The sequence below is a fragment of the Phoca vitulina genome, unplaced genomic scaffold (assembly GCF_004348235.1).
Source record: "Phoca vitulina isolate PV1807 unplaced genomic scaffold, GSC_HSeal_1.0 scaffold48, whole genome shotgun sequence".
Taxonomy (NCBI): Eukaryota; Metazoa; Chordata; class Mammalia; order Carnivora; family Phocidae; genus Phoca; species Phoca vitulina.
The window spans coordinates 3,716,350-3,743,549 of NW_022589751.1; the positions used below are offsets into that span (position 1 = coordinate 3,716,350).

The 27,200-nt window shown below is 39.8% G+C and overlaps 1 protein-coding gene and 1 long non-coding RNA gene across 2 annotated transcripts; both read right to left on the bottom strand.

The window, feature by feature from the left end:
• Window positions 1–10,673: 10,673 nt before the first annotated feature.
• Window positions 10,674–14,852, bottom strand: LOC116649555 (zinc finger protein 33B-like). The gene is made up of 3 exons (XM_032432472.1): window positions 14,821–14,852; window positions 14,465–14,591; window positions 10,674–12,831 (listed from the first exon to the last, which is right to left on the bottom strand). The coding sequence occupies exons 2-3, from the start codon at window positions 14,496–14,498 to the stop codon at window positions 11,156–11,158; spliced, it is 1,710 nt and encodes a 569-aa protein (XP_032288363.1). The 5' UTR covers window positions 14,499–14,591; window positions 14,821–14,852; the 3' UTR covers window positions 10,674–11,155.
• A 112-nt stretch (window positions 14,853–14,964) lies between these two features.
• LOC116649512 lies at window positions 14,965–21,854 on the bottom strand. Its single transcript, XR_004302687.1, has 4 exons — window positions 21,751–21,854; window positions 20,675–20,954; window positions 19,754–19,812; window positions 14,965–14,997 (listed from the first exon to the last, which is right to left on the bottom strand). It is a non-coding gene; the product is annotated as an uncharacterized LOC116649512 (long non-coding RNA).
• Between the last annotated feature and the right edge of the window lie 5,346 nt (window positions 21,855–27,200).

Here is a 27,200-nt window from a genome sequence, read left to right on the forward strand (position 1 = left end):
CTATTTTTTGAATAATAGTACTTAAGCGGGAAGTCATCAAGATTATCTGAGGAGCTTTTTATTTTCTTTTGACAATCTATGTGTCTCTCTGTCTCATTCTTTTATCTGAAATTCTCATTAAAACAATCTTGGGTTGGGATGCCTGGGTGGCTCCGTCGGTTAAGCATCTGCCTTTGGCTCAGGTCATGATCCTGGGGTCCTGGGATTGAGTCCCGCAATGGGCTCCTTACTCAGCAGGGAGCCTGCTTCTCCCTCTGCCTCTGTGCTCTCTCTCTCTCTCTGACATATAAATAAATAGAATCTTTAAAAAAAAAAAACAATCTAGGGTTCACCTCAGGCTTGATTATTTAAATGATATATTCCCCAGATCATTGAGATATGCAATCCTAATTTAGAAGAAAAACAATCACATTTTATGTTATCTTTAAATACTTCCTAAACACCCTTATAATTGATTTCACTCATCCATGCAATAAAAATAATCTTTGACAAATTTTTATGAAGAATAATTCTTTGTTCTCTTGTATTTTACAATACTATCCCTCAATGTCCTGTTCTCTCTTAATTTATACGGAGCTGTTATATTCCTTATTTTACTTTTTCTATCCTTCAAAATATTTCTTTTGTATTTTGGCATTGTGAAGCCTTCTAAAATAGCACACTTTACTTAGACTTACTAGCATACACTTTCTCCCGTTAATGGTTTTATTGGTTTGCTGCCATGTTAGCCCCGGCCCATGTTTACATCATGGGTTTCCAAACATAAGGCTTCTTATTCAATAATTATTCCGTTTATGTGTCATTTCTTTTGAGTCACTGAATTTCTGAGAAAACCTTGCTACTGCCTTGTTTCTCCTATGAGGGACCATCTACTGCGTTAAAAAAAAATATTGACGTCTGATTTATTTGTTCTTCTTCAGAAAAACATTTGGGCTATACTATAAGTATTGTTACTAAAATTTTTGCTTTATATAAGTAATGCACTTAAAGAGAAAATTGGGAAAACAATGGAAAACTGAAACTATGATTTGTTTAGGTATGAAATTCTATGTCGAATATTCTCACACCATTGTTATCCTGTTTTCTGAGGTGTGAACAAACAGACATACTGTGATAAAACATTTGGCAATTTTTCACTTCATATACTTAATATTTAAATTTTTTTCTATTTATCGATGTTGCTTCAACCTCACTTCAAATAGGATTACTGCTGGGTGGAAAAAATAGAATGTATCTAATAAATGACATTTAAATATTGATGTAACTAAAACATTTCTGTTAAATGAATGGATGAAATCTATTCTCAGATTCCATGGGGATTATGTGGCATAAGCCCTTTCCCCAGACTGTTACAACCAGGATAAGTGGACCCAAGGACTACAGGTATAATGAGGCACTTGTATTATAGCCTGTTTCCGGGGCCCCTTGGAGCCTGAATCACCTAGCAATCCAGGAATATGAATTGTGTCCCATTTTTTGCACGTGAGACAGCATGGAGTCACTTGGAGAAGACTTTGAGGAATTGTTGGAACTTCAGTGATAATGGCTCACAGACCCACTGTAGAGGTTTACAAGGCAGGATAGTTCAGGTGGAATCTAAGTAAAAATGATTTGTATCCGTTTGTATAGCAATCTAGCACTGTGTATGGAGTCTGAATATACCCATGGCCTCTAACTCAGAATTTCCCCTCAAGGAAGTCATCAGGGAAACAGACGTGGGGATGTCCCTCAGTGACTGGAATAGTCCCAGTAACCTGAAACAGCCGCCATCGAGCGCTCACTCCGAGACAGGACTCTGAGAAGCCTATTTCTCAAATACTATCTCACTTAATCTTTACAAGAGTGCCTAGGGTGTAGCACTATTATCTCCATTTTACAGATGGGAAGACTGAGGCTCAGAAAAGTTATATCATTAAAGGTCACAGACTGTGGGGCCGGTGCCACAGTTCAGACAATGGCTGTCTACCTTTACCAGCCCAGGTAGTGCTCACTGTGCCACCTAACTGCAGCTCTGCTCATGAGTTCTTGAGTGCCCACTGGACCAAGGCCTGTTTGCATTTGCTCAAGTGGCCAACCATTAAATTGAACCAAATGAGTAATAAAATCAACAGGTAAATATTGTGAGATACCAAACATGACATGTAAAGATATTTAACACCAAAGTTGCAAAGTGCTTTAAGGATTGAGATAGTATTTAATTAGAGCTATTAGGTAATTGTGTCCTTTCTCTTTCCCTAAAAGATTTGAAGCAACTTTAAAAAGTTTCACACTTTTACAGTTCTTTGTGTTTTTTTTTTTTAAGATTTTTTTTTTTAATTCATTTGAGAGAGAGAGCACTTGGGTACGAGAGGGAGGAAGAGGCAGAAGGAGAGGGAGAAGCAGGCTCCCCACTGAGCAGGAAGCCTGATGCGGGGCTCCGTCCCAAGACCCTGAGATCATGACATGAGCCAAAGGCAGACTCCCAACCATCTGAGACACCCAGGCACCCCCACACTTTTATAGTTCTTAATAAGAGAGTAAGTTGGCTCCCAAATTCTTTGCCATTCATGTAGGAACATTTGTCAGGCTTTGGGACTATATAGCTTCTTTTGTCCACTCTTCATGTCTGGGAGTTCCTCATACTACATGGTTGTCCATTACTGAGATAAAACTGGAGCCAGCCTTCCTAGATGCCCTTGCGGCTGCTGTGGCTGGACCGTGGGCTGAGGCTGCCAGCCCTGATGCGGGGGTGTCCGCCCCTGGGACTGATGTCGGTGGTGGGGGAGAACCACAGGCTGCAGAGAATCTTCTGGCAGTGGTGGCAATGGAAGTGTTGGCCAGACCCGAATCTCTACTTCCCCTAGTGAGAAATATTTACATCTGATTTCAAAAACCTTATAAAGATGGATACGGTGGCAACCTTAGTGAATATGGGAATTAAGACTTTTTTTCTGTAGCTAAGAGAAAATGTACAAAGCCAATTTAGTAGATTCCTACATAGACCACACAGAATTATAAACACACACAAGGCACCTACCTTCTTAGCCCTAAATACATGAGTCAAATAAAATCTAATCACCTGGAAAACTTGGAGAACATCTGTCCTTCCCTTCCCTTGGGGTGTTAAAGGGAGAAGTTAGGGCTAGTTGTTGATGGACTCAGGAGTGACAGTCTGGCTCCTTCAATTGAGGGTGATTTTTTCTCTTCTTCATTTAGTTCACAGCTACATTCTTCTGCTATGGTTTAAGCTAAAACATAGGGTAAGGTGGGTAAGGATAGTGTTATTTTCATCTCTCTATCCCTAACTGCTCTTAGAACATTCATTATACATTAATATTTATGAATAAAATCTCCACCTTGAGAAAAATCTTTTCACATAGTTATAGATCACACAAAGGGGTGATAACCTTTGTAGTGCCAGTCCTCTCCAGAGCTGGAACCCTAGAACCCCAGGACCCCTGCACAAAACCTTACTTTCCCCCCTAAGATGACCACATAACATTGTGCTTAAAAAAAATTATACTTAACAGTCAGGAAATAAACAGCAAAGCAAAAACATCAAAGAGGAGATGTCCTAGACATGAAATTACGTGTCATCTGCAGTGGAAGTTAAGATCAAGACTTGAATCTACCCTGAGTTACTTGCTTCCCAACACACATTCTCGTCTTCACCAGACACCACTATTTAGACTTTTCTCCTCAATGCTCCTCTGCTTAGTCAAGGGAGTTTCATAAGGCCCGAGCATATGTTGGGGATAAATATATGTGGATGTAATAAATGATGAGAGGATTTTCAAAAATCAGGGGAGGGAGACAAAGAGATGGTGATGTGTTAATACCCAACCCCCAGCTGGAAACTTTCCGACCATCCTAGGATCATGCCTCCCTCAAGCAAGACCATTCTAGGAAGACTGTATTATAGCAGGGTTCTCCAGAGAGACAGAACCAAGAGTACGTAAATACAGAGACAGAGATATATATGATGTATTTTAAGGAATTTGTTCATGTAATTGTGGAGGCTTGGCAAGTCTAAAATCTGATGGAGGTTGGCAGACTGGAGACAGAGAGAGTTGCAGTCTGAGTCTGAGGACTATCTGCTCAACCAAGAAGAGCCAATATTGCAGATGAAGTCTGAAGGCAGTCTTATGGAGAATTCCTTCTTGCTTGGGGAAAGTCAGTCTTTTTTAAATTCAAGGCTTCAACTGATTGGATGAAGCCCATCTAAGAGAGCAATCTACTTTATTCAAAGTCCACCAATTTAAATGTAAATCTCATCCAGAACACTCTCACAGAAACATCTATAATAATATTTGACCAAATATCTGAGTTCTGTGGCCCAGCCAAATTGACACATAAAATGAACCATCACCGGGACCTGCTTATCTAGAGCATGGAAACATGTACTATCACCCTGGTGCTTCTGCCAGGCTTCCCCTCTGGAAGACACCTACCTCCCTTAATTCCACTACATGGCCTTCTCCCCATACTTATGTGGCTTGGTTTCAGATATAATATGAAAAAAAATCTGTGCATTTGTTTTATCAATGAGTACATCTGTTTTCACTCAATAAGCTGTCAATATTTATAAATAACCCACTGTCTTTTGGATAGCTTAATGATGAGATAAACATTGTATTTAGAGCTTCATTTGAAGGAGACAATTATATAGCAGACCCACAGTAGTCATGTGGGTCTAAACGATGGTACCTAATCTACTGGTGTTGGTCTGTCCTGAAGCAGCCCTGAGATTTTTTTTTTTTTGTCAGAGAGAGAGCGCATTTTCCCAATGATTCATGAGTAGGCTTCCTGCTGAAGTCTAGAATGCTGTCAGTAGGAACTGCATCCCTTTTATGCCCTTTGATATTCTCATCTGCATCTTTCCAGATCTCCTCCCTCCCTGCCTCGGAGCTCTACTTTAATACTCTGGGTGATACTGGAGAGATGGGTTTCTTTAGCAGCAGCCCACACAGCTGGGGAAGCTGGGCACTCACTTGTTCCTCCCCCTTTTCTCCTGTGGGAGGGATCCCCAGCCTCCTCTTTCTCTAAGCTGTGCCACCTCGAGGAAAGGTGTGAGGCAGGCAAGTTCCTCTTACAAATGTGTCCAAATTCATTTGTTTTGTTTTTGGTGCAAGGGAGTACTGGGATTTCTCCTCTAGAGACCTAGGCTTCTACAAAGGCTCTCTCATCAGTGAGTGCCCAATTCAGTGTTTTCCAGGTGTTCCTGGACTGCAGCCAAGAGGTGTTAGAATCATTTCACAGATTCCTGTCAGTTCCACAGACCGTATGGGGATCTGTCTGCTTATTACATGATACACAGGTGGGGAAGACTCCTCCTGGGTCCTTGGAGGATTGTGCTCGATCTCACAGCTCCCACAAAGGTACTTTTGGTCATGGGTAGATGCTGAATTTTAGGTGTTGAAAGGGGGATGATAACAAGGGATGTCTTAGGCTGCCATGATGTTAATGTACGCTCCCCTGTATTTTTTACTTTGAATTATGAAAAAACTTTTAACCTTCAGGAAAGTACAGTACAAAAACTCATGCATATATTTTACTTAAAGACCAAATTCAAGTTTCACCAATTGCTCTGATAATGCCTTTTTAAGAAGGATCCTTCAAGTGTCATGTGGTTTACTCAGGTGTCCGATCTTTCTAGTCTCCCTCAATTTGAAACAGTTCCATTTCCTGAACTTTGATTACCTTGGAATTTTGGATTATAATCTTCGTAGAATGTACTTCCAATTTTGCTTTGCCTGGTATTTTCTAATGACTAGACCCATGTTATCCATTAGCTGAACTGTCACTGAAATGTTGAGTTTTCTCACTGAATCCATTCAGGCAGACATGATGTTGCTTACAGGTGGCCCATGATGTTGATTAAACCATTACTGATAGGGTTAACTTCGATTACTTGATTAAGAGGGTGTCTACCATGTTATCCTCTGAGTTATTTTTTTCACCCTTTATAATTAAATATTTTGTAGGGATATACTTTGAGACCATACGATTCTTCATCCATTTTCATCCACTAGTTTTTTAGTATCCACTGATACTTGCCCAAAGTCATCGTTACTGTGATAACCAAATGGTAATTTCTCAGTTCTGATTTCCTTCTACATTTATTGATATTATTCTGTTAAGGAAAAACATGTTCGTTTCCCCATTTATCCATTTATATTAGTATAGTCTCCTGGATTCCTATTTTGCTCAATGTTGTACAATTATTTCAATTCTTATATTGTCCCAGAATCTGCCAGTGGAAGTCCCTTTGTTTTTAAGCCATGTCCTTTTGATGTGGTCCCATTATTCTTTAGCATTTCTTTCTCACACAAAAAATGTTCCAGGCTCATCATGTAATTTCCCTGAACTATTCAGGGATTTCAACTATTCAGCCATTTCTCTAAGAACTCTGGTTCCTTTCAGTGAAGAATGGTATTTAGAAACGAAAATGCAGGAACTAGCTATGTCTATTTCTACTGTGTTTTTGCTGCTACTGTGCCATCTCTAGTGGAGAGAGCTAAGAAATGTGGGTTTGTATACTTCCATATGTGCACTTTTGTATATTTACTATCTATTAATATTAGAAACTATGCATAAATTCATGTTGGTAACAATGCAACACCACAGTATTTATTCCAATTTCCCCTATCTGTAAACTAAGCTCTTATTCTGCTCAAAGGAGCCTCACGCAACAAAAATCCTGCCTAATACATATTCCTTAGAGTAAATCCTATTCATAAATCATTTAACACTTACATTACAAATATAATGCAATCAGTAGTATCATCCTTTGAAATTTATAATTTTTACTAGATTTTCTCTTGCAATTTTCCCCACATTAGTGTTTTTGATATAACTTAATTGGGCTCTATATATAAGTTTACTCAGAAATTCCCTCTGAAATTTACATTTTTTTAAAGTACACTTTCCAAGTCTTTTCTTTTCCCTTCCCACAGGCACTTTTGAACAGATACTGAGTCATTCACATAGAGTCCATTTCTGTCAAATATCTTTAAATATTGTAATATTCCTACTGATTTTGAAAAAGCAAACAACATCATGATTTATTATTCCTTCTAAGTGATTGATTTTGTTTGGAAACTTCTGATCTTAAAGTTCAAAATTCTCACTAGGATATTCATGTGTGATCTTTTTAATTAATCATAACCAGTACACAGTGCTTCCGTAACTTTTTTTTTATCTGAGAGAAACTGGAATGAAATAAGCAAATACTGAACATACATTTATTTATCATATGATCCAATGCCACTACTCATAGGTATTTACACAAGATAAAGGAAAATCTGTGTCCACAAAAAGACTTCTATGGAATGTTCATAAGAGGCTTATTCATAATAGAAGTTGAAAATAAGTCAAATGACCTTCAACAGGTGAATGGGTAAACAGGTTGTGGCAGCCATACAATGGACTATTACTCAGCAACAAAAAGTAAACTACTGATGCATGCAATAACATGGATGAATCTCAAAAGCATTTATACAGACATAAAAGATTATGTAACCCATGATTCCATTTACATGACCTTTTAGAAAAGGTAAAACTGTAGGGGCAGAAGCAGATCAGTGGCTGCCAGTGGCTGAGCATGATGGTAGTTACACAATTGCATATATTTGTCAAAACTCAAAACAGTACCCCTTTAAAATGGTGAATTTGATTTTACGTAAAATTATACCTCACTAACTCTTACTTCAACAAAGCCTGTCTTTTTCCCATTGCACATTCTTTCCTCCTTTGCTGAAGATTAATTGTATAATTATGGGTGAAAGGACTTGCTCTATAATAAAAAGCATTAAAAAGCCATACTAATTAAAACATCACCTTTGACATGAGCATAAACAAAGAATTTAGCGAAATAGAAACTGATCATGGTATAGAGAGAATGTTAACATTTGTTGGCTTAATAATGAAACCAGAAGAACATGACAGTGTGTATCTATGGAATATATAGAACAAGGGAGTCAAGCACTGATTGACCTTGTGCAACATCAAGATTCTCTCTTAAATGTTTCTACATGTTAACTATTTTTCTTCATGCAGAAACCTTCTCATAGCTGCTAGAAGTCCCAGGTCACCAACCACATAACATGATGTTCTACTTCTACAAAAATCCCATGTAGGGCTCTTACTGGCCCATTTGGATCAAATGTCCTTCCCAGGAATAAATGAGAAGCCAAGAGGATGTGGAATCTTCAGGAGATCTACCAGCTCCTATTTCATGAGGGCAAGCTGGTTACTAAAGAAAATACAGGGATGGAGTCCTGAGCTATAAAAACACTCCCTACAAATGATAATTTAGCACCTGATAAAGATGGTACTTCAAACTTCAGTCACACGGTGTTGAGAACTGATTATTCATTTGGGAAAACATTAGATCCTTATCTCACACCTTATCTAATCAAGCAATAACAGAGACAGGTCAATGGACAATTAAATTTAACTTAATGTTTATTTCACATATTTTAAATGTAAGGCATACATGAGGTAATGATTTTCTAAGTGCTTTTCTTGTATAGATGCAACAAAAGCTCAATGAATTAGATAGACACTTGTTTCATATGCTAAAGTAACAAATAGCTCTATTTCTAATGGTTAGGCTCACTATATGGAGATTTACATGGCTGAAAAACAGCCACCCCTGAATCAGTTTCTCATGAGAAAATGTCCTCTCCGGAGGCTTATAAATGTTAGTATATCTGAATTAATACCTCTTCAAAAAGGTATATCTGTAAGTTGGTTAAACCACTCTCAGCTCTAAGAAACAGAAAATCCCAACTCAACTAGTATAATTAGAAAAAAATATATAAAGAAGCTCCAGGGTTGGTTGATTCACCTGCTCAAAAGACACTGTTGACTAAACCTCTTCCCAGGTTTGTGTTCTGCCAAACTCAGATACTACCTTAGGATCCAAAACTACAATCAGGTATCACATCCAAACATAAAAATATCCAGCAAAATCAAAGGGCTTTTTTTTTTTTTTTAATCAAATGTTTGTTAACCACTGGGAAATCCTGTTTTCCCGTATTTCACTGAATATTCTTCAGAGTTTTTCACTGGCCAGAGCTGGGTCAGATGCTTATTTCAAATGAATCATTAATTGGGACACATTTTTCAAAATTAGGTTAGACCATGAGGATCTAATGTGTAACATGGTAACTGGAGTTAGTAACACTGTATTATATAACTGAAATTTGCTGAGAGTGGAAATGTTCTCACCAAAAAATAATGTTCTCACCAAATAAATGTTCTCACCAAAAAGGGGGGCTGGGGCTGGTAAATATACGAGGTGACAGTTGCCTTAATTAATTTGATGGGGGAATCCTTTTACAATATATAAATTACCACATTATACACTTTAAATATTTTACAATTGTATTTGTCAATTATGCCTCAATAAGCTGGAAAAAATTAGGTTAGATCAATCATCATTCATTTCCTGAATCCTCTACTGGCATGGAGTGAGGAACAGCTGCTGAGTAGGTAATCAAAAGCCTGTAAAAGCTCCAACAAATCTGTTGCCAGTCATATAATAGCTAACACTTGTAGCATTCTATACAATGGTTTAGTACTTTACATTCATGAACTTACCTAGTCCTTACTAGAACTCCATGTGCTAGTGTAATGTCAGTATCATCATTTTGCAAAAAAGGAAACTGAGGAACAAATGTTAAGGGATTTGTCCCAGGCCACACAGCTAATGTGCAACAGAACTGGGACCTGAGCCTAGCAAGTACAGTTCCAGAGTCCATGCTTTTAACCACTGTATCAGGGGTCCACAGACTATGGTCCACAAGCTAAATCTGGCCAAGTCTGTTTTTCAATGGCCCATGAGCTAAGAATGATTTTTTTTTTACATTTTTAACAGGTTGTAAAAAAAAAAAAAAAAAAAAAAAAAAAAAAGTGACAAAAAGCACATGTAGCCTGTAAGGTTAAAGTATTCACCATACGGCCTTTTACGGAAAAGGTTTGCCAACACTTGCACCGTACCATGGTTGCCAATACTAGAAGTAAAGGTAAAGAACGTTACTACACACACAGTTCCCGGGTTACATCTAAGTTGGGTTTGGCACATTCAAACCTACTTAGGTTCCCCAAGTAAACATTTCAGGATATTCAGAGATGGGGCTGTTTTCTTAATGAACACATTTTATGGTGGTAAGTACAATGAGCTCACTGTTCACAGCAGCTTTCTTAAAATCAGAGTTGTGCTAAATGTGAAAAATACATACTTGGCCTCTGTATTTCCTATGCTACAACTTAAAAATTTTTTCTAAAGAAAAAAATTTCTGTATTTTCTAAATTCAGTTTCCCTCAGTAATAATTCTCTGAAATACAATAAAATATGTTTTGTTGAAAGCTTTCAGAAACCATGTGCTTATACGGTTTTAGTCTATTAGTTTACCTGAGGTTCAATGAGATAATGCCTTTTTGTAAAGGCTTTTTTAAATTTGTTGCAATCTCAAGATTTCTTAACTCTGATTTCTCCAGTTACAGTAAGTTTCATTTGTGGGTTAGGTTTCTAAACATCAAGATGTTGACAGAGGGGCGCCTGGGTGGCTCAGTCGTTAAGCGTCTGCCTTCGGCTCAGGTCATGATCCCAGGGTCCTGGGATCGAGCCCCACGTTGGGCTCCCTGCTCAGCGGGGAGCCTGCTTCTCCCTCTCCCACTCCCCTTGCTTGTCCCTCTCCTGCTCTCTCTGTCAAATAAATAAATAAAATCTTTAAAAAAAAAAAGATGTTGACAGCGATTTCTACTCTTGTGTGAGTTCATCAACACACAGTGAGTGCTGACCTCTCAACAGAAGGCATTCTACATCCTACTCCATAGAGAACAGAGAATACAAAGAATTGCCATGGAGGCCATTATGTGTCAGACCAGAAGTGAATTACATCATTATACTCACAGCCCATTGGCCAGCTCTCATGCACATCATCCCACCTGAATGCAAGAGCTGCAGAGAAATAAAGACTTGTTCTGTGCCCAGTTTGGTAAAAACACTGCCAGGGATGTCCCCTGTGTGAGTTCTATGATGTAAATTGAAGGCTGACTTCTGGTTGGACTTCCCACATTCATTACAACCATAGGGTTACTTCCTTGGATATACTTTCTGTCAGACCAACAGTTCTGAGTTACAGCAAGACGGTTTCACCATCCATCTTTACAGTGTTTCTCTTCTGTGTATTTTCTGATGTGTGGTGAGAGTTGCTTTGTGGCTGAAGGTCTTCCCACATTCATTACATTTATAGGGTTTCTCCCCTGAATGAATCCTCTTATGTTTAGTGAGGGTCGAACTATCATAAAAACATTTTCCACATTCATTACATTCATAGGGCCTCTCTCCTGTGTGTGTTCTCTGATGTACATTGAGGGATGCCCTCTGGCAAAATGTTCTCCTACATTCTTTACATTCAAAGGGCTTCTCCCCTGTATGAATTCTCTGATGTTCAACGAGTTGTGACTTTTGGCAGAATGACTTCCCGCATTTGTTACATTCAAAGGGTTTCTCCCCGGTATGAATTCTCTGATGTTTACTGAGGGTTGACTTCTCAGAAAAGGTTTTCCTACATTCTACACATTCATAAGGTTTCTCCCCTGTATGAATTCTCTGATGTTTAAGGAGAACTGACTTCCCACAGAAGGTCTTCCTACATTCACTGCATTCATATATCTTCTGCCCTGTGTGAAGTCTTTGATGTTTAATGAGGGTTGACTTCATATGATACATTTTTCCACAGTTGCTACATTCATAGGGCTTCTCCCCTGAGTGTATTCTCTGGTGTACAGTGAGTTTTGACTTTATACTAAAGGACTTGTCACATTTGTTACATTTATAAGGTTTTTCGCCTGTGTGAGAGCTCTGATGCACAGTCAGGTCTGACTTTTGGGAGAAAGATTTTCCACATTCACTACATTTGTAAGGCTTCTCCCCTGTGTGTGTTCTTTGATGCTGATGGAGGGCTGAGTTCTGGTAGAATTTTTTCCCACATTTAGCACATTCATAGGGTCTCTCTCCTGTATGAGTTCTTTGATGTACAGTGAGGGTTGACTTCTGGTAAAAGGATTTCCCACATTCATTACATTTATAGGGTTTTTCTCCTGTGTGTATTCTGTGATGTATTGTGAGGTTTGACTTCCGGAGGAAGGTTTTCCCACATACATCACACTCGTGGTATTTCTCACACTCTTCACCCATGTGAATTCTAGGATGTTTCTTCCAAAGGACTGACTTATCACAGCTTTCCCCACATTCATTAAATTTATAGTGATTCTTCCTTGAGTAAATTATCTGACGTAGCATGTGGTTGGACCCACCCCTGAAAGTTTTCTCACATTTATTATAATCACATGATCTCTCTCCTGTGTGAGTTCTGTTATGTGTAATGAAGAGAGCATTATTGTGGAAGGTTTTAATGCATTCATTATATTCAGGCAGTTGCTCCACAGTGTGAATCTTTTGTTGCTGAATAAAATCCTCATTATGATAGAAGATGCTCTCATTTTTATTAAATTCATTAAACTTCTCTCTAGTATGAGTTTTCTCATGATTAATATCAGGAAGCAATTTCTTGTACCCATTGGCATCATCGGATTCCTTTCCGATGTAGTTTTTATTATTAGTGGTTAACTCTGACGTATTTTCTAAACTGACTCCATCTAGATTATATTTACTGGACATTTTTCTGGAAGGAACAGAGTCTATGTACAGATTAAATGTTTTCCTTAATACATTCTCTTTCTCCGTAATCACTTTTTTGTTATTGATAAATGCATCTTGCCATAAATGTCTGTCTTGGTTTTCTTTGCTCTCTATTATGCCATCAACTTTCAATTCTTCTAGAAATAAGAAAAACATACCTTATGAATCTGAAACTACTTCTAATAAAATTGGGCTAATACACAAATACCCCTCATACACCCAGCTCTTTGGTTTCAGAGACTGTCTTTTGAGATAAAAGTAATACCAAATCAGCATTTTCCATTCCCTCTACTTTTCTGAGGAGCTGGGGGAAAGAGGTGACAACAAACCAACCAATCAAACAAAGCTATGGTGGTGGAAGAAAGGAAAGTAAAATTGGCAATGAACACACATATTTATTTGGTCCTTCACGAATATATATTTCAAAATGGACAGAAGGGGTAAAATAAACAAAGAATAGAAAATAAAGGATTCAGTAAGAGTGGATGAATCACAATGAGTGGAATTCACAGTAAGATGTACTCAATAAAAAAATTATATAGTAAATGTGACATGGAAAACAGGTAGACAAGGTTGTTGTTCCAAAAAACTACCCGAGGAATGAAAGAGTTCAGAGAGAATGAATTAGAATCTAGGTGCTGATTTTGTTAATCCTACCTTTGAGAGATAGCCCGAATTCCATCACTATGCACACTCTATTACCTCAAACCTAGTCTATGGGGTGTCGTTTTTCCTAACTGGTCTCCTTGCTTCTACTCTCAACTCTCATGGCAATCAGCTTCCTGCATCTCTCTCCTGCTAATACAAATTCCATGAGATCAAGGGATTTATTTCATCACTGCTCTATCTCTTTCACTTAAAACATGACTGGCATGGAGCAAGTGCTCAATTAATACTGGTTAAACTAATTTATTAATTCCTAAAAACAAAAGAAGTCCTTGAAAATGAAGGGAATATGAAGCTGAGAATGCTAGAGGAAGGAGACTAGCCAACATAAAATATTAATATGACATGGGAATGAATTTCAAGGTACAAATAAAAGGGAGTAAACTCTTAAAAAGCCAATCGAAAAGAGAACATATATGTGTGAGAGTGTATCTTTGGTGAATTTAGGTATGCAGGCTAAGCATCCTTAGTCGCTTCCAAACAGAGCTTCTTAAAAACACTCCAAAGATGCACATACTTGCAACAACCACCTGGGATCTAATTTCCCCTGGATGACTCATCAGGGTAATACTGGCTTGCAAATTCTTTCTCTAACACCCATGCTGCCTTCTTGCTCTAACTTCAAGATCTCCTCTGGTTTGGTAATGCAATGTCCTGATAATGAAAAATGATAAAGGACATAGGAAAAGCTGCTTGGCTTTAGGAACTCAGAAGAAAAACCAAGGTCCAGCTTCAGGAGCTGCACAGTGAAGGAACCCACTGGAATCTTTCAGTTGGGAAGGAGAAAACAATATTCCTGGTGTCCAAACCTAAGTATCATTAAACTCTACAAAAGATCCACATGCTTTGGGGCACCTGGGTGGCTCAGTCGTTAAGTGTCTGCCTTCAGCTCAGGTCATGATCCCAGGGTCCTGGGATCGAGCCCCACATGGAGCTCCCTGCTTGGCGGGAAGCCGGCTTTGCCCTCTCCCACTCCCTCTGCTGTGTTCCCTCTCTCGCTGTCTCTTTCTCTGTCAAATAAATTAAAAAAAAAAAAAAAAAGATCCACATGCTTTGATAACAACAAAAGGACATGCTGATGTTACTCAGGAAAGTTTTGCTTACCCAGTGAGATGAAGATGCTATAGTTCTCCAACATCACATCCCTGTACAAGGTCCTCTGATCAGGGTCCAGTTGACCCCACTCCTCCTGGGTAAAGTTCACAGTCACATCCTCAAATGAAATTGATCCCTGTAACACACATATCTGATCAATCAGAAGTGCTCAAAACTATATGACAGAGTAAATATATTTAGGAAGCAATCCTTCACCATGTTTACTATTGAGTTTATTAGAAAAAGTTTATATGGGAGACTTGCCATAGTCCCTGTTTGGTTTTATATGTGGAGGGAGAAAGAGAAATATAAAATAATAATAATAATAAATGATGATAATAATAATAATAATAAAAACCACATACAGGGATGCCTGGGTGGCTCAGTCGGTTAAGCATCTGCCTTCGGCTCAGGTCATGATCCCAGGGTCCTAGGATCGAGTCCCACAGAGGGCTCCTTGCTCGGTGGGGAGCCTGCTTCTCCCTCTGCCTGTCGCTCCCCCTGTTTGTGCACTCTCTCTTTCTCTGACAAATAAATAAAATCTTAAAAAAAACACAACACACAAATACACACAAACATAAGATACGTTATATACATGAAAGTGTCCTAGTTTCTGTGGATATTAAAATACATAAAACACTGTTTCTACTTTCAGGAAGCTTACAATCTAGTATGGATGCAAACTGGATTAAATAATAGCATAAGATCAAGAGAGAACTGAATTTGGAGCTTTAAAGATATAAAATGCCCTAATCTGGTTATTTTGGCATTGTTCATTTAGACAAGAGTTCTCCAAAGTATTTGATGACTCACCCTTTTAAGAGAGGAAAACTTTTAAGCATCAAATTGGCACAAATCTGTGGCAATATACAGATATGTCTGAATGTCTGTCTCTACAGACATGGTCCTGACATGCACAAATTTCAGTTACCACAATTTATTTAGTTAAGTAACAATAGTCCCCCAACAACACTGTCAGATTTCAGTTACTATGGTAACTCTGAGTAATCACATAAAGTACAAACTTTGCTGCTTGCTCTTCAATCCACAAATCACTACATAAATAACAAACACCATGAATGATTATCAATCATGTCATTTTTTTTCAAAGTCCACCAGTGACTGATCACTGCACATCTGTTACTCAGTCCACACACAAACAACAAAACACATGTTCCGGGCGCCTGGGTGGCTCAGTTGGTTGAGCGACTGCCTTCGGCTCAGGTCATGATCCTGGAGTCCCTGGATCGAGTCCCGCATCGGGCTCCCTGCTCGGCAGGGAGTCTGCTTCTCCCTCTGACCCTCCCCCCCTCTCATGTGCTCTCTCTCATTCTCTCTCTCTCAAAAAAAAAAATAAAAATTTTTAAAAAAAAAAAAAAAAAAAAAAAAACACATGTTCCCTCCTTGTCTCCTGGCAATACGGCATTTTGCAAAAATAGTTGAACGGTTTGCAAAAGGGAACTGGCCAACAAAGATGAAAGAGCAGCAAAGAAATGAGAACTGATTACATTAGAAGTGAAATTCAAATCAAATATAAATGGGGTTTTAGAAGAAATACCTGACTGTAGGAATGTTAATACTGCCTCCATTTGAGACACTCTAGATCTACACCCAAAGGATCTTAATGAAGAGGTACTTAGTACTAAATATTATAGTATTTTTTCATTTTTATACACATTTTTAATGTTTTGACAAATATTTTTAAAGATATTTAAAGATCACAGAACTACCACTTTCCCCCATGATTAAGTTTGCTTTGCATGGTTTCAGTGTATGTGCCCATTTTTATAGCCCCACACGACAGTGCAAAGTGAGAACTGCCTATGGGTGGCACGTATGTGTCTGCATACATTCAGTATATAGTATATATGGCCATCATCTAAGCTCAAAGTGGACAGTGCGCTGATTGATTGGCTGAGGAATAAACTGAAGGAGTGTCAGACCACTCTGGCATTTGTCACTCTGTATAAACACAGCTGATAGTTTAAGGATAAATCAGATTAAAAAAAATGTTTTAGGTAAATGCTTCAGGGGCTCTAGCAATGGCAAAGTCAGCCAGAAAGAAAATGGATACTGGTTTTGTTTTAAGGCAGGTCTTTGATGAGATAGATCATGATGGTCTAAATCCACAGTATGGGAAATGTCCACTTCAAAAATCAATAGTCCCTTAAAGTTGCCTATATACTCCCTGCTGATAACCTAAAAGGAAATTCACCAGGTTCTATCTTTCCAACAATTCCCTTTATAAATCCTTGAAGTCAGTTCTTTCCCTGAGGAGAGAAAACAGATAAAGGAACAGCATTCTGTATTTCTGAATAAACTCACAATAGCTACCTACATGAATCAAACCAAATCTTCACATATAAATATAGATGGACAATGAAGGTTCACTAGAAATTTAAGAACATGTAACACAAAAGACATGCACCAGATGAAGTGAAAAAGTGAGTAAGAAGAAAACAAAACTATATAATTATTATGATTCCAAAAATAGGAAACGACTGTTTTTAAAGACACTGGAGATTAACAGTACTCAAAAGAACGTCACTTCACCTCACACCCATTAGCAAACAAAATAAAAGTGTTGGTGAAGCTGTGGAAAAACTGGAACTCTTGTGCATGTTGGTGGGAACGTAAAATGGTACAGCCACTATGGAAAACAGTATGGTGTGTCCTCAAAGAATTAAAAATATAATTACCATATGTTATTAGTTTGCTAAGGCTCCCATAACAAACTACCACACACCGGATGGCTTAAACAAAAGAAATTTATTTTCCCACAGTTCTGGAGGCTGGAAGTCCAAGATCAAGGTGCTAGCTCACTGACCTCCTCTTATCTATAGACATTTTAATCCAACTACCTTGGAAATTACAGAAAATAACCAGATAACTTAGTCATGTCTAAATACTGTACCTGTTAATAAAGGATTTTAAAAAATTTATATTAAAAAACAATTCTGGGGCGCCTGGATGGCTCAGCTGGTTAAGTGTCCGCCTTCAGCTCAGGTCACGTTCCCAGGATCCTGGGATGGAGCCCTACATTGGGCTCCCTGCTCAGCAGCAAGTCTGCTTCTCCCTCTCCCTCTGTGATCTCTCTCGTTCTCACCCCCTCTCAAGTAAATAAAAATCTTTAAAAAAATAATTTAAAAAACTAAAATTTTAACGATTCTGATCACTTCTATAAAACATGAGATGTGGAAGGAAGGGACAGTAAAACATGCAAAAGATCAGGTCAGGTCTAGAAAATAAAAATTCTTGATGTTGATGGAAAAAATACAAATATAAACCTATGTTAACTGTTTCCAGGAGAACCAATGGAAAAAAATACTGAATTTTCAAACCACTGGAAGGGAGAAATATAATCGACAGAGAAAAATTAAAGAAAGGAAAGAAGATGGGATAAATAAAAATACAAATAAAGATGGAGGAACTAAAACTAAACATCATCAGTGAGCACAATAAATGTTAATGAGTTAAATACCCAATATAAAAGGAAATCTCATGTCATGCATAAAAACAATCCAGTCAAGTACTGTTTACTAGTCACATGATCATAAAAATGTACATATTTATGTATATGAGATTTACTCATACATACACCCCATATATATTAACACATATATATGTATACATACAACACATACATACAACACAATAGATCACTGTTATCTTCTTATAGGACTTGTAATGGTTAGTTTTATGTGTCAACTTCATAGGCTACAGTATCCAGTTATTTCATAAAACACTTATCTAAGTGTTGCTGTGAAGGTATTTTATAGATGTGGTTAATATCTACAATGGGTTGACTTTAAGTAGATTACCCTCAATAATGTGGGTGGGCCTCATCCAAACAGTTAAAGGCCTTTATGAGCAAAAACTAATGTTTCCCCCAAAAGAAGGAATTCTGCCTCAAGACTGCAGCATTATGTCCTGAGTTTCCAGTGTGCTGGTTAGATTTGCCAGGCCCCACAATCCCAGGCACCAATTCCATAAAACGAATGTATACATACGTGTATTTACGTGGGTCTATATTATATGCTATCTGTACACACACACACACACACACACACCCTATTGGTTCTGTTTCTCTGGGGAACACTGATACAAGGCCTTACAAAATATTTATTTTTCTTCATCTTTGTTTTTTTCTCCATTCTATCTCCTGCCTCTCTCCCAAAAGCCACCAGAAGATGAAAGAGATGGGGGATGGAATCTCCTCTAGAAGCTTAAGCAGGAGCACATCCCTGACAACACCTTGATTTCAGACTTCTAGTCTCCAGAACTGAAAGAATAAATTTCTGTTGTTTTAAGCTACTAAATTTGGGGTAACTTGTTATAGTATCCACAGGAAACGAATATACCAACTCTTTGCAAAAACCATACAGAAAATCAACAATTTGCTTTGCTCAGTAAGAATATATCTGACCAGCAATAGCTCTCACTTAAACAAGCACAACATTCAGCGTTTGAATTTCAAATTGAGTGGTTGTGCATCCTTTGAAATAGTTAAAAATCCACAGAATATGAAATCAGTCAAGAAATAATAAGGTAAGAATTACAACAGACCAAAGATAATCACATGAGGATAAGCTTTGCTAAAAGGCAACAGGAAAAGGACAATACTGTAAAGCAGACAAAAGAAATCATCAACCTGAGGGGCACCTGGGTGGCTCAGTCAATTAAGTGTCCGACTCTTCGTTTTGGCTCACGACCTCAGGGTCGTGAGATAGAGCTCCACGTGGGGCTTCATGCTCAGTGGGAGTCTGCTTGAGATTCTCTCCTCTGCCCCTCCCTTCTCAAATAAATAAATACATCTTAAAAAAAAATCATCAACTTGAATCAACTAAGTTATGCTTTGGCCTTCTGCTCTCTGCACCTACTAAAGAACAATCAGAGGTGAAGATGATGGGCAGCATTCGTCTCAGACTTGTTAATTGAAATTGTCAACTACCTTACTTTCAGGAAGACAGAATTTTTTCAGATTTCAGGCCAGGAAATCTTTGTGTTCCGTGAAGAATTACTTTTATTTTTATGGTCAAGGCAAAGCATTTTCCTTTTGGACAGAGTATCAAAGATAAATTTGCAATAATTATTATTATAAAAATTACTGCTACACAATATAACGTGTAATATATATACTAACGGAAAAACAATTATCATTGTCTCCACATAATTAACATACTGACCTTTCCTTGTTTTCGATCTGTTAACTCTATGTATTCCTTGACAGCTTTTATCATTTTTATCTTCATTGTTTTATGCAATGGAAAACAATGTGAGAAATGAAAAACAGCTCACCTGGGATTTGTTCTTTTTCTGTTCCTTTTGGGAAAGTACAGAGAAGGTTGAATGTACAGCTATGGGAGAAGAAAACAGTAGGTCATGTGAGATTTGGCTGCTATAGACTTTTGAGATTCAGCTCCTAAAACCCCATGCCCACCAGACGGTTAAATGTTACCCTGTAGGAAAAAGTTCTTTGGCCCCCGAGAGTCAGCAAGAACCATGTGCAGGGAGAATTCACATGTGTGACTCTGACAGAACTGTAGAGCCTGGTTGAGCAATTTTTCACTGGGTTTATTTCCTAATGATTTAAAATTTTCATTTTTCTTTTAGAACCAATCCAGTACTAATTTAACAAAGATATCAAAAGACAAATCTTTATTTTTCACTATCAATGTTGTAGGAAAAATACTCAAGATATTTGTTTACTTACATTCCTACTGAGTTGCTTACCCTTAAGGGTTAGAGAAATCACTCTGCAGAAAAAGATGAGGTTGCTTTATGGACGGGCCTACTTTAAAAACTGTTTCTAACTAAGCTGCGATAGAACCTGGTGGATGACTTACCTCGTGGACAGTTTTCTGGTCCTGGCACTGCCTCTAACAAACTTGGTGACTCTGGGCAGGCTACTTAGACACCCAGAGTCAAGGTTTCTCAGCTCTGAAATTAAGCAGACACAGATGACCCTATTCTATGCCTCTATAAAATCAGGGTAGATGGAGTGGCAGCATACCCCTAAAGGGACATAGAAGAGCAGCTCAAAATCTAGAAAAAGTGGGTGGAGGCTGAAGGCAGGGCATGTTTATTAAAGGCTGGAGATAGAATTTCTTCAGTTGCGCCTAGGGATCTCTCCCTGCAGACCATGCAGACATGAACCCTCTAATGAATTAATATTTTCCACACAACCTGCCCCTCACCCACCACCCAGTGTCCACTCACCTATCTTTCCTGAAGCTTGGCCCAGACCTTTCATCATGGTGAGGCCCTCTGGATGCGGTGATAGCGGGGCAATGCTCATTCTGAGCAGAATAAAGAACTGCTACTGCAGACTATGCAAACCCAGGACCTGCTCCCTTCTAGGAGTATCCTGCCTCTGCTCAAAAGCTGTGGCTGAGAAGTCTGAGGTCCGAGGAGTGACCTTCAAGGTGAGATTCCTGTTCCTGGGGCTTCCTCCTTACTTCATAAAAGCTGCTTTCTTCCAAGGGAGCGGGAACCTAGGCTTAAAAGACAAAATCATTTATTTAGAAGTTTGATTCAGGGATCAAAATCTCACAGAACTTATCTGCCTAAACTCTAAGGCCACTGAGGATGCTGAAAGTTGGACAGTGCAGTAAGTTATGCAGTCTGATCCAAGGGTTCTGACATGCCAAGAAATCCCAAAATACATGACCACAAGGTGAGATTCAGTGCTCACACACTTTGGGGTTGTTTCCTTGGGCCCTAAAGAAGGTGCTGTGAGAAATAGGATGGTTTTCAACAGGGTTGTCTACCAAACTGTGAGACCTTGAGTATTTCACTTGAGCCCTCTGAGCCTCAGTTTTCTTGTCTGCCAAGACAGAAAACAGTTACATTAAAGGCCGTTATTAGGATTAAATAAAATTTAGCCAACGAAAAGGTAAAATATCTTCCAAAAACCTTAACAGCTAATATTAACTAAGCTCTGCTCCGAACGTTAAAACTGAAAATGCTATTTTAAAAACATGTGTAAAAAATTTTAATCCTCAGAACCCCACGTAGCACATAATAACCTTGTTTTACACATGAAGAAACCTACTCTCACCCATCCTCGTCATCTTGCCAGCAGTAACCAACTTACACCCGGCTCCACCTGGATCCAAAGCTCACGCCCCCTTCCCGCAGCCCCGCCGACGCCGCGGCCCCACTCGCCCGCGGCCCCCACTTGACAGAAGCGCCCCGCCCGGCCGTCCCTCCCCGAGGCCGCCCCCACCCGCCTTCGCCTAGCCCCCTCCCCACGGCCGCCCCCGCGGGCGCTCGCCCATCCTGCCTGGGCTCACCCGCCGCCCCCACTCGCGCAGCGCCAGCCTCCCGGAACGCTCCAGGATTTCCTCCGCGGGGCGGGGAAACCCGCGGAAAACACCTGGAGACCGAAGTTACACATGCGCACAACAAGCCTCGGAGAACATGGAAAACCCTTTCCCTGAACCTGCGCCGTGTGAGACGAGGAAACGTAGGACTACGTTTCCCATAAGCCCTGGCACCACGCCTCGTCTGAAGAGTTTTCCCCCCGGAGGGCAGAGGTGCTTTCAGGGCTTCTCCCAGGGGTTTCCTGGGCCTGGTTCTTTCTGGCCCGCAGGGCATTGCAAAATGATGCAGTATGATGCGAGGTTGTTGAAGGAATTATGAGAGAGTAAGCTGTAAAGAACATGTCAGGGACCACCAGGGAACCGTGAACTATATGGTTACAATATAAAATGGTTCATTTTGGCCTGAGTAGAATAGTAGAATAGTATCTCCTTGCCTCCAAATTCATGTCCATTAAGAGCCTCAGATTGTGACTATTTTTGAATAGGGTCTTTGCAGATGTCATTAGTTAAGTTAAAATGAAGTCATACTGGATTAGGGTGGGCTCTGATGACTGGTGTCCTTATGAGCAAAGAGAGGAAACAGAGGCATGGGAGAATGCCTTGTGAATGTGGAGACAGATTGGAGGGATATGGCTACAAGCCAATGGGTGTCAAAGACTGCCAAAAACCATCAGGAGTTAGGAGAGAAGCATGGAACAGATTCCCTCTTAGAACCTCTAATAGGAAACAACCCTGTTGACACCTTGATTTTGAAGCGGGCATCCATCTTGTTAGTTCGGATGAAATAATGAACACCAGGGGTCATATTGCTCCCAGGCGCAGCTGAACCAGCCAGGGAACACACAGATCCAGGACCAAGAGATAGGAATGCTTGTATCATTCAAAGGAACATGAAGGAAAGCAACCCCACTAGCTTAGCACACACAAGCAGATACAAGCAGCTGATTAGCACTCTCCTAAACACATAATCACCAGATGTACCTAATGAAATCTCTAACATATATAAAGCTATTTTTCAGATTCCATCTCTATCTTGAGATAGAACAGACCTCTGTGGGACCAGATGAAGTGGCGCCAGAAGTAACTATTTCTGTTAACATTACTTCCTAGGCCTCCAATCAATAGCATCCACCTTCTCAGGAAACCCCTCCCCCAAATTTTGCCCTTAGAAGGTGTCACCTGTAAGTTTGAGACTTTGAGCATTAGCTCCCCATTCTCTTGGGATGCACCATACCAATAAATAGCTTATCTTTCTTCACTGCCGAAGCTCAGTGTCAATCTTTACTGGCTTGCTCTGTATGGGGCAGATGAACACTGACTGGTTTGGTTCTGGTATAATTTCAGACCTGTGAGAGAATACATGCCTGTTGTTTTAAGCCACACAAGTTGTGGTGGTCTGTTAAGGCAGCCCTAGGAAACTAGTACACCATTCATGTGGAATGGGCACTCTAGGCACATTTGTCAGGCTTCCCTAGGCTGAATCACTAAGCTTTGATTTTGGTCTCAATACTGGAATATAGATGCTCATCCTGTGTGATGGTATATCCAGAGGTCTATGGTCTTCTCTGGATGGCTCAGGTCTGATCAGCCTAAACTAACATCTGTTGGTTTCAGTGATGTTCATTGTCAAAGGGACCTTTTCCACTGGAGTCCACATGGGTGACAACAGGAGTAAGGGATCCTATACAATCTGTTATCACAATGTGTGACCCCCCAGGGGCTTAGGACTTGATCCTGCTGCTAGGTACTGAAGCACCCTGCCATCCTGTTGGCTATTGTTCATGAGTCAGTGAAAATGTAGCAAGATGTATTTTGGGGGAGTGTTTTACTGGGCAAGCACTACAGCCTACAACTCGGACCACTGGTGGAATTTTATTTTGCATATAAGGTTTGTAACAGTTTTCTCTGCGGATACACAGCCATAGTGGCTCAGTGCACTACCAGCCTTTAACTTAGCTAATCTGTTCATCATCGAAGTCCAGGCCTCCTCAGGGACTTCAGTGTTCCAACACCCCCAAGAAGCATAAGGTGCTGGCACGGACTCCAACCTCTGAGAAAGCCTTATCTGCAGAGGTAAATGTCCACCTGCATGAAGGTGGGAAGTTTGACTGATGCCTGACTGGTGCTCTAGTGTGCATAGTGGTCGGTCACTGACATTTGCAGCTCAAGAGACTTATTAGGACTGACTGACCCAAGTGGGAGAGCACACCGTAGAGCCTCGTAAATCGTTAAGTACCCCTATCTCTACCAGCTCTTTATCAGGATGTTAATCCATCCCCCCATCTTGTACTGCTTTACTGATATTACATGGCTGGGCTGGGAGAGCCTCGCTGGGCACTTGTCCCAGTACCTCTGTCCGAACATTCCTTACAATTAAGAGAAGCATCACGCATACTTAAAATATCAATTTTTACAATACATTTAGCAGTATCAGTTACAGCCACTTGGGTGTGTGGACTGTCCCTTTCATAAAACATGAGATGGTTTAGTTTCAAAGGCTGGAAAAGCCAAACATGAAAATGTCAATAGCAGTGAGACATCACTGACAAACCATCAAAGGTTTAATGTAGTCAATCTATGAGGATCTTGAGTCCCCTCCCACTCTCCACCAAATGTGGCCTTCCCTCTAGCCACATGTCCCCTATCACTGTATTTTGTAAACAATTTGTTTTCAAGTTTTACAGGTCTGTGGACAGAGAATAATTATGCCCCAGAACAGCCTATACCTAGAATCTCACTGATTTCTGATTTAGATGATTTAGAATTTGGGATTGGGGACTTTTTAAATTATTATATTTAGATGAGATTTTGGACTTAGAGTTAAGCCTGGAATAAATTAAGAATTGAGGGGTATGTTGGGACTTGGTGAATGTATTTTGCATAGGAAGGACATGAATTTTGAGGGGTCAGAGGGCAGACTGTTATGGGTTGAACTGTGTTCCTCCAAAAAGATATGTTTAAGAGCTAACACATGGTACCTGTGAATGTGAACTGATTTGGAAACAGGGTCTTTGCAGATGTAATCAAGTTAAGAGAAGGTCATACTGGACTAGAGTGGGCCCTAATCCAATGACTGGTGTCCTTATAAGAAGGAAATTTAGACACACACCATGTGATCATGGAGATAGAGACAGGAGTGATGCATCTACAAGCCAAGGAATGCTAATGACTGCCAGCAACTGCCAGAAGCTTGGAAGAGGCAAGGGAGAAGTCCTCCCTAGAGGCTTCAGAGAGTGCAAGGCTGTGCCAACACCTTGATTTTGGGTTTCTAGCCTCCAGAAGAGAGAATAAATTTCTGTGTGTAAGCCATCTAATTTGTGGTACTTTGTTATGGAAGCCCAAGGAAACTAATACAAATGGCAAAGGAACTCCAGGGCACACAGCCTGGGGCACCAGACCTGGCAGGTCCTGGCAGAGAGACTATCCAGACCCTCTACCTTCCTTTTGAGGATACCTTCGGGCATTGATTATTCAGGTATGGCACAGCAATTCTCATTCACACAGCAGATGCAGGCCATACTATTCAAGAGTTCCTAAGTAGACTATATTACACCCTTTAGTTCCCAAACACATCATGTCAAAGAATAGTGCCATCTCTGTTTCCAAGAATACTTAGCAGTAGGCAAATGTCTGCAGCATTCACTGGACATATACTTCATATCACACCCAGGAAGCAGTTACCATTAAAAGATAAAATGTACTATTAAAGGAGAACCTAAAAAGCTAAGTAGACAGCTAATACTCCCAGTGAAGCACACACTTAAACAGAAAGTATGTGCTCTCACTGTGGCAATTTTCCAAATGGATGCCTCCCTGCTGGATAAATTATGAGGTTGGGGTATGGTGAAAGAAGAGGTACACTAGCTATATGAGACCCAAAACACATAAATAACCCTTCTCACTCTTAGTTTCCTCTTATCTACCTCTGAGAAACTGGACTGTAGGAACTTATGGGTGGTAAAGAAGAGCTGACGGTGGGAGATTCCAACCTGGTACCTCTCTTACCACCTGGTTATACTTGCTGCATCTGAGAAGCTCTGAATATTGATGGTAATGTTCACAGACATGAGATAACAATACATAAGGTGGGTCCTAGTGTGACCTACATAACAGGGAAACGATATGTTCTAGGATGGTACAAAATGTACAAGGAAGAAACCACTGAATGATTACATGGTATATCTGGTTGAACAGTGTGGGCTGAAAATTATTAAGGATGGGACAGAAAGAGGAGGTAGTTGCTTCAGGGACTGGTTATACTGATCACATGGTCATACAGGTAAAACCCCAGCTGCTGGGGAAGAAACACCTTAGAATCTAGGAGGCCAGGATTGGTGGGAGGACTATTAAATTCTCTTGGCTCTCATCTGCTGAACACTTGGGCTGGACTGTCATATCAGACTATCACCACTGCTCTCAACTTAACTACTGGATTCTATTCTACTGGGTGTCCTTCAACTGAGGCCTGAAAATTTTAGAAGTGGATGGCCCCCACCCAAGATGACTAAACAAGCTTAATTTTCCGCACAAGCATGAGTCCCCTCAGCCTTATATTATTGCTGATACTCCGTAGTCCCCATATTGCTTAAGGAAAACAAGAACTCCCTGTATACTTTTCCTAGACCATAGATATGGCTCTGAAATTTATTGCTGGATTGGTCATCTTCAGCCTGACTGTGCTGATAAAAACCTAATAACTGTTCCTTTGTACACATCAGAAAGTAGCATCCCTCCTACAAATCCTTTCTGGTACTTAAGATTCCTCACATTATAATCCCAACTTTTAGACAAAGATTTGGATCCTGACCAATGACCCTGAAGAGGTCACTACAACTAAGAATAAACTTTCTAGTGTGAGTGGTGATGAACAATCACACCATCCAGGATTGCCTGCTGGCCAGACAAGACAAAGTCTGTGTGACTGCTTCAGCTGGATTCCCAAACACGGAAAGCAAAAAAAATCAATCTCCCACCTAAGAGAGAAGTAGCTCTTTACAGTTAATCTCAATGGTATCTGCAACATATTTACTTGGCTTGGATCTGGATGGGGAACATAGCTACAATCATCCCTCCAAGTGGGATTGAGCATCCTGCTGATGCTCAGTTGTAATCACGTTCATCTAAGGTTGTCTAAGATAAATAGAAAGGATGGGTACAATTAATTAAGGTTTATGATGGGATATCCTATGCTTCAAAAAAATCTTGCCGTTGACATGAAAGGTTGGGGTACAGTTGTAAAAAAATGGCTCTGCCACGACACACTAATAAGCTGGTGCATCTCTTGAGTCTTGGTGGAACATCCCACAGTTCCTTTTAAAGCAAGGGGATAAGCCTGTCTAGGATGGGACAAAAAGAGGAGGTAGTTCAACCAGATATACCATGTAATCATTCAGTGGTTTCTTCCTTGTACATTTTGTACC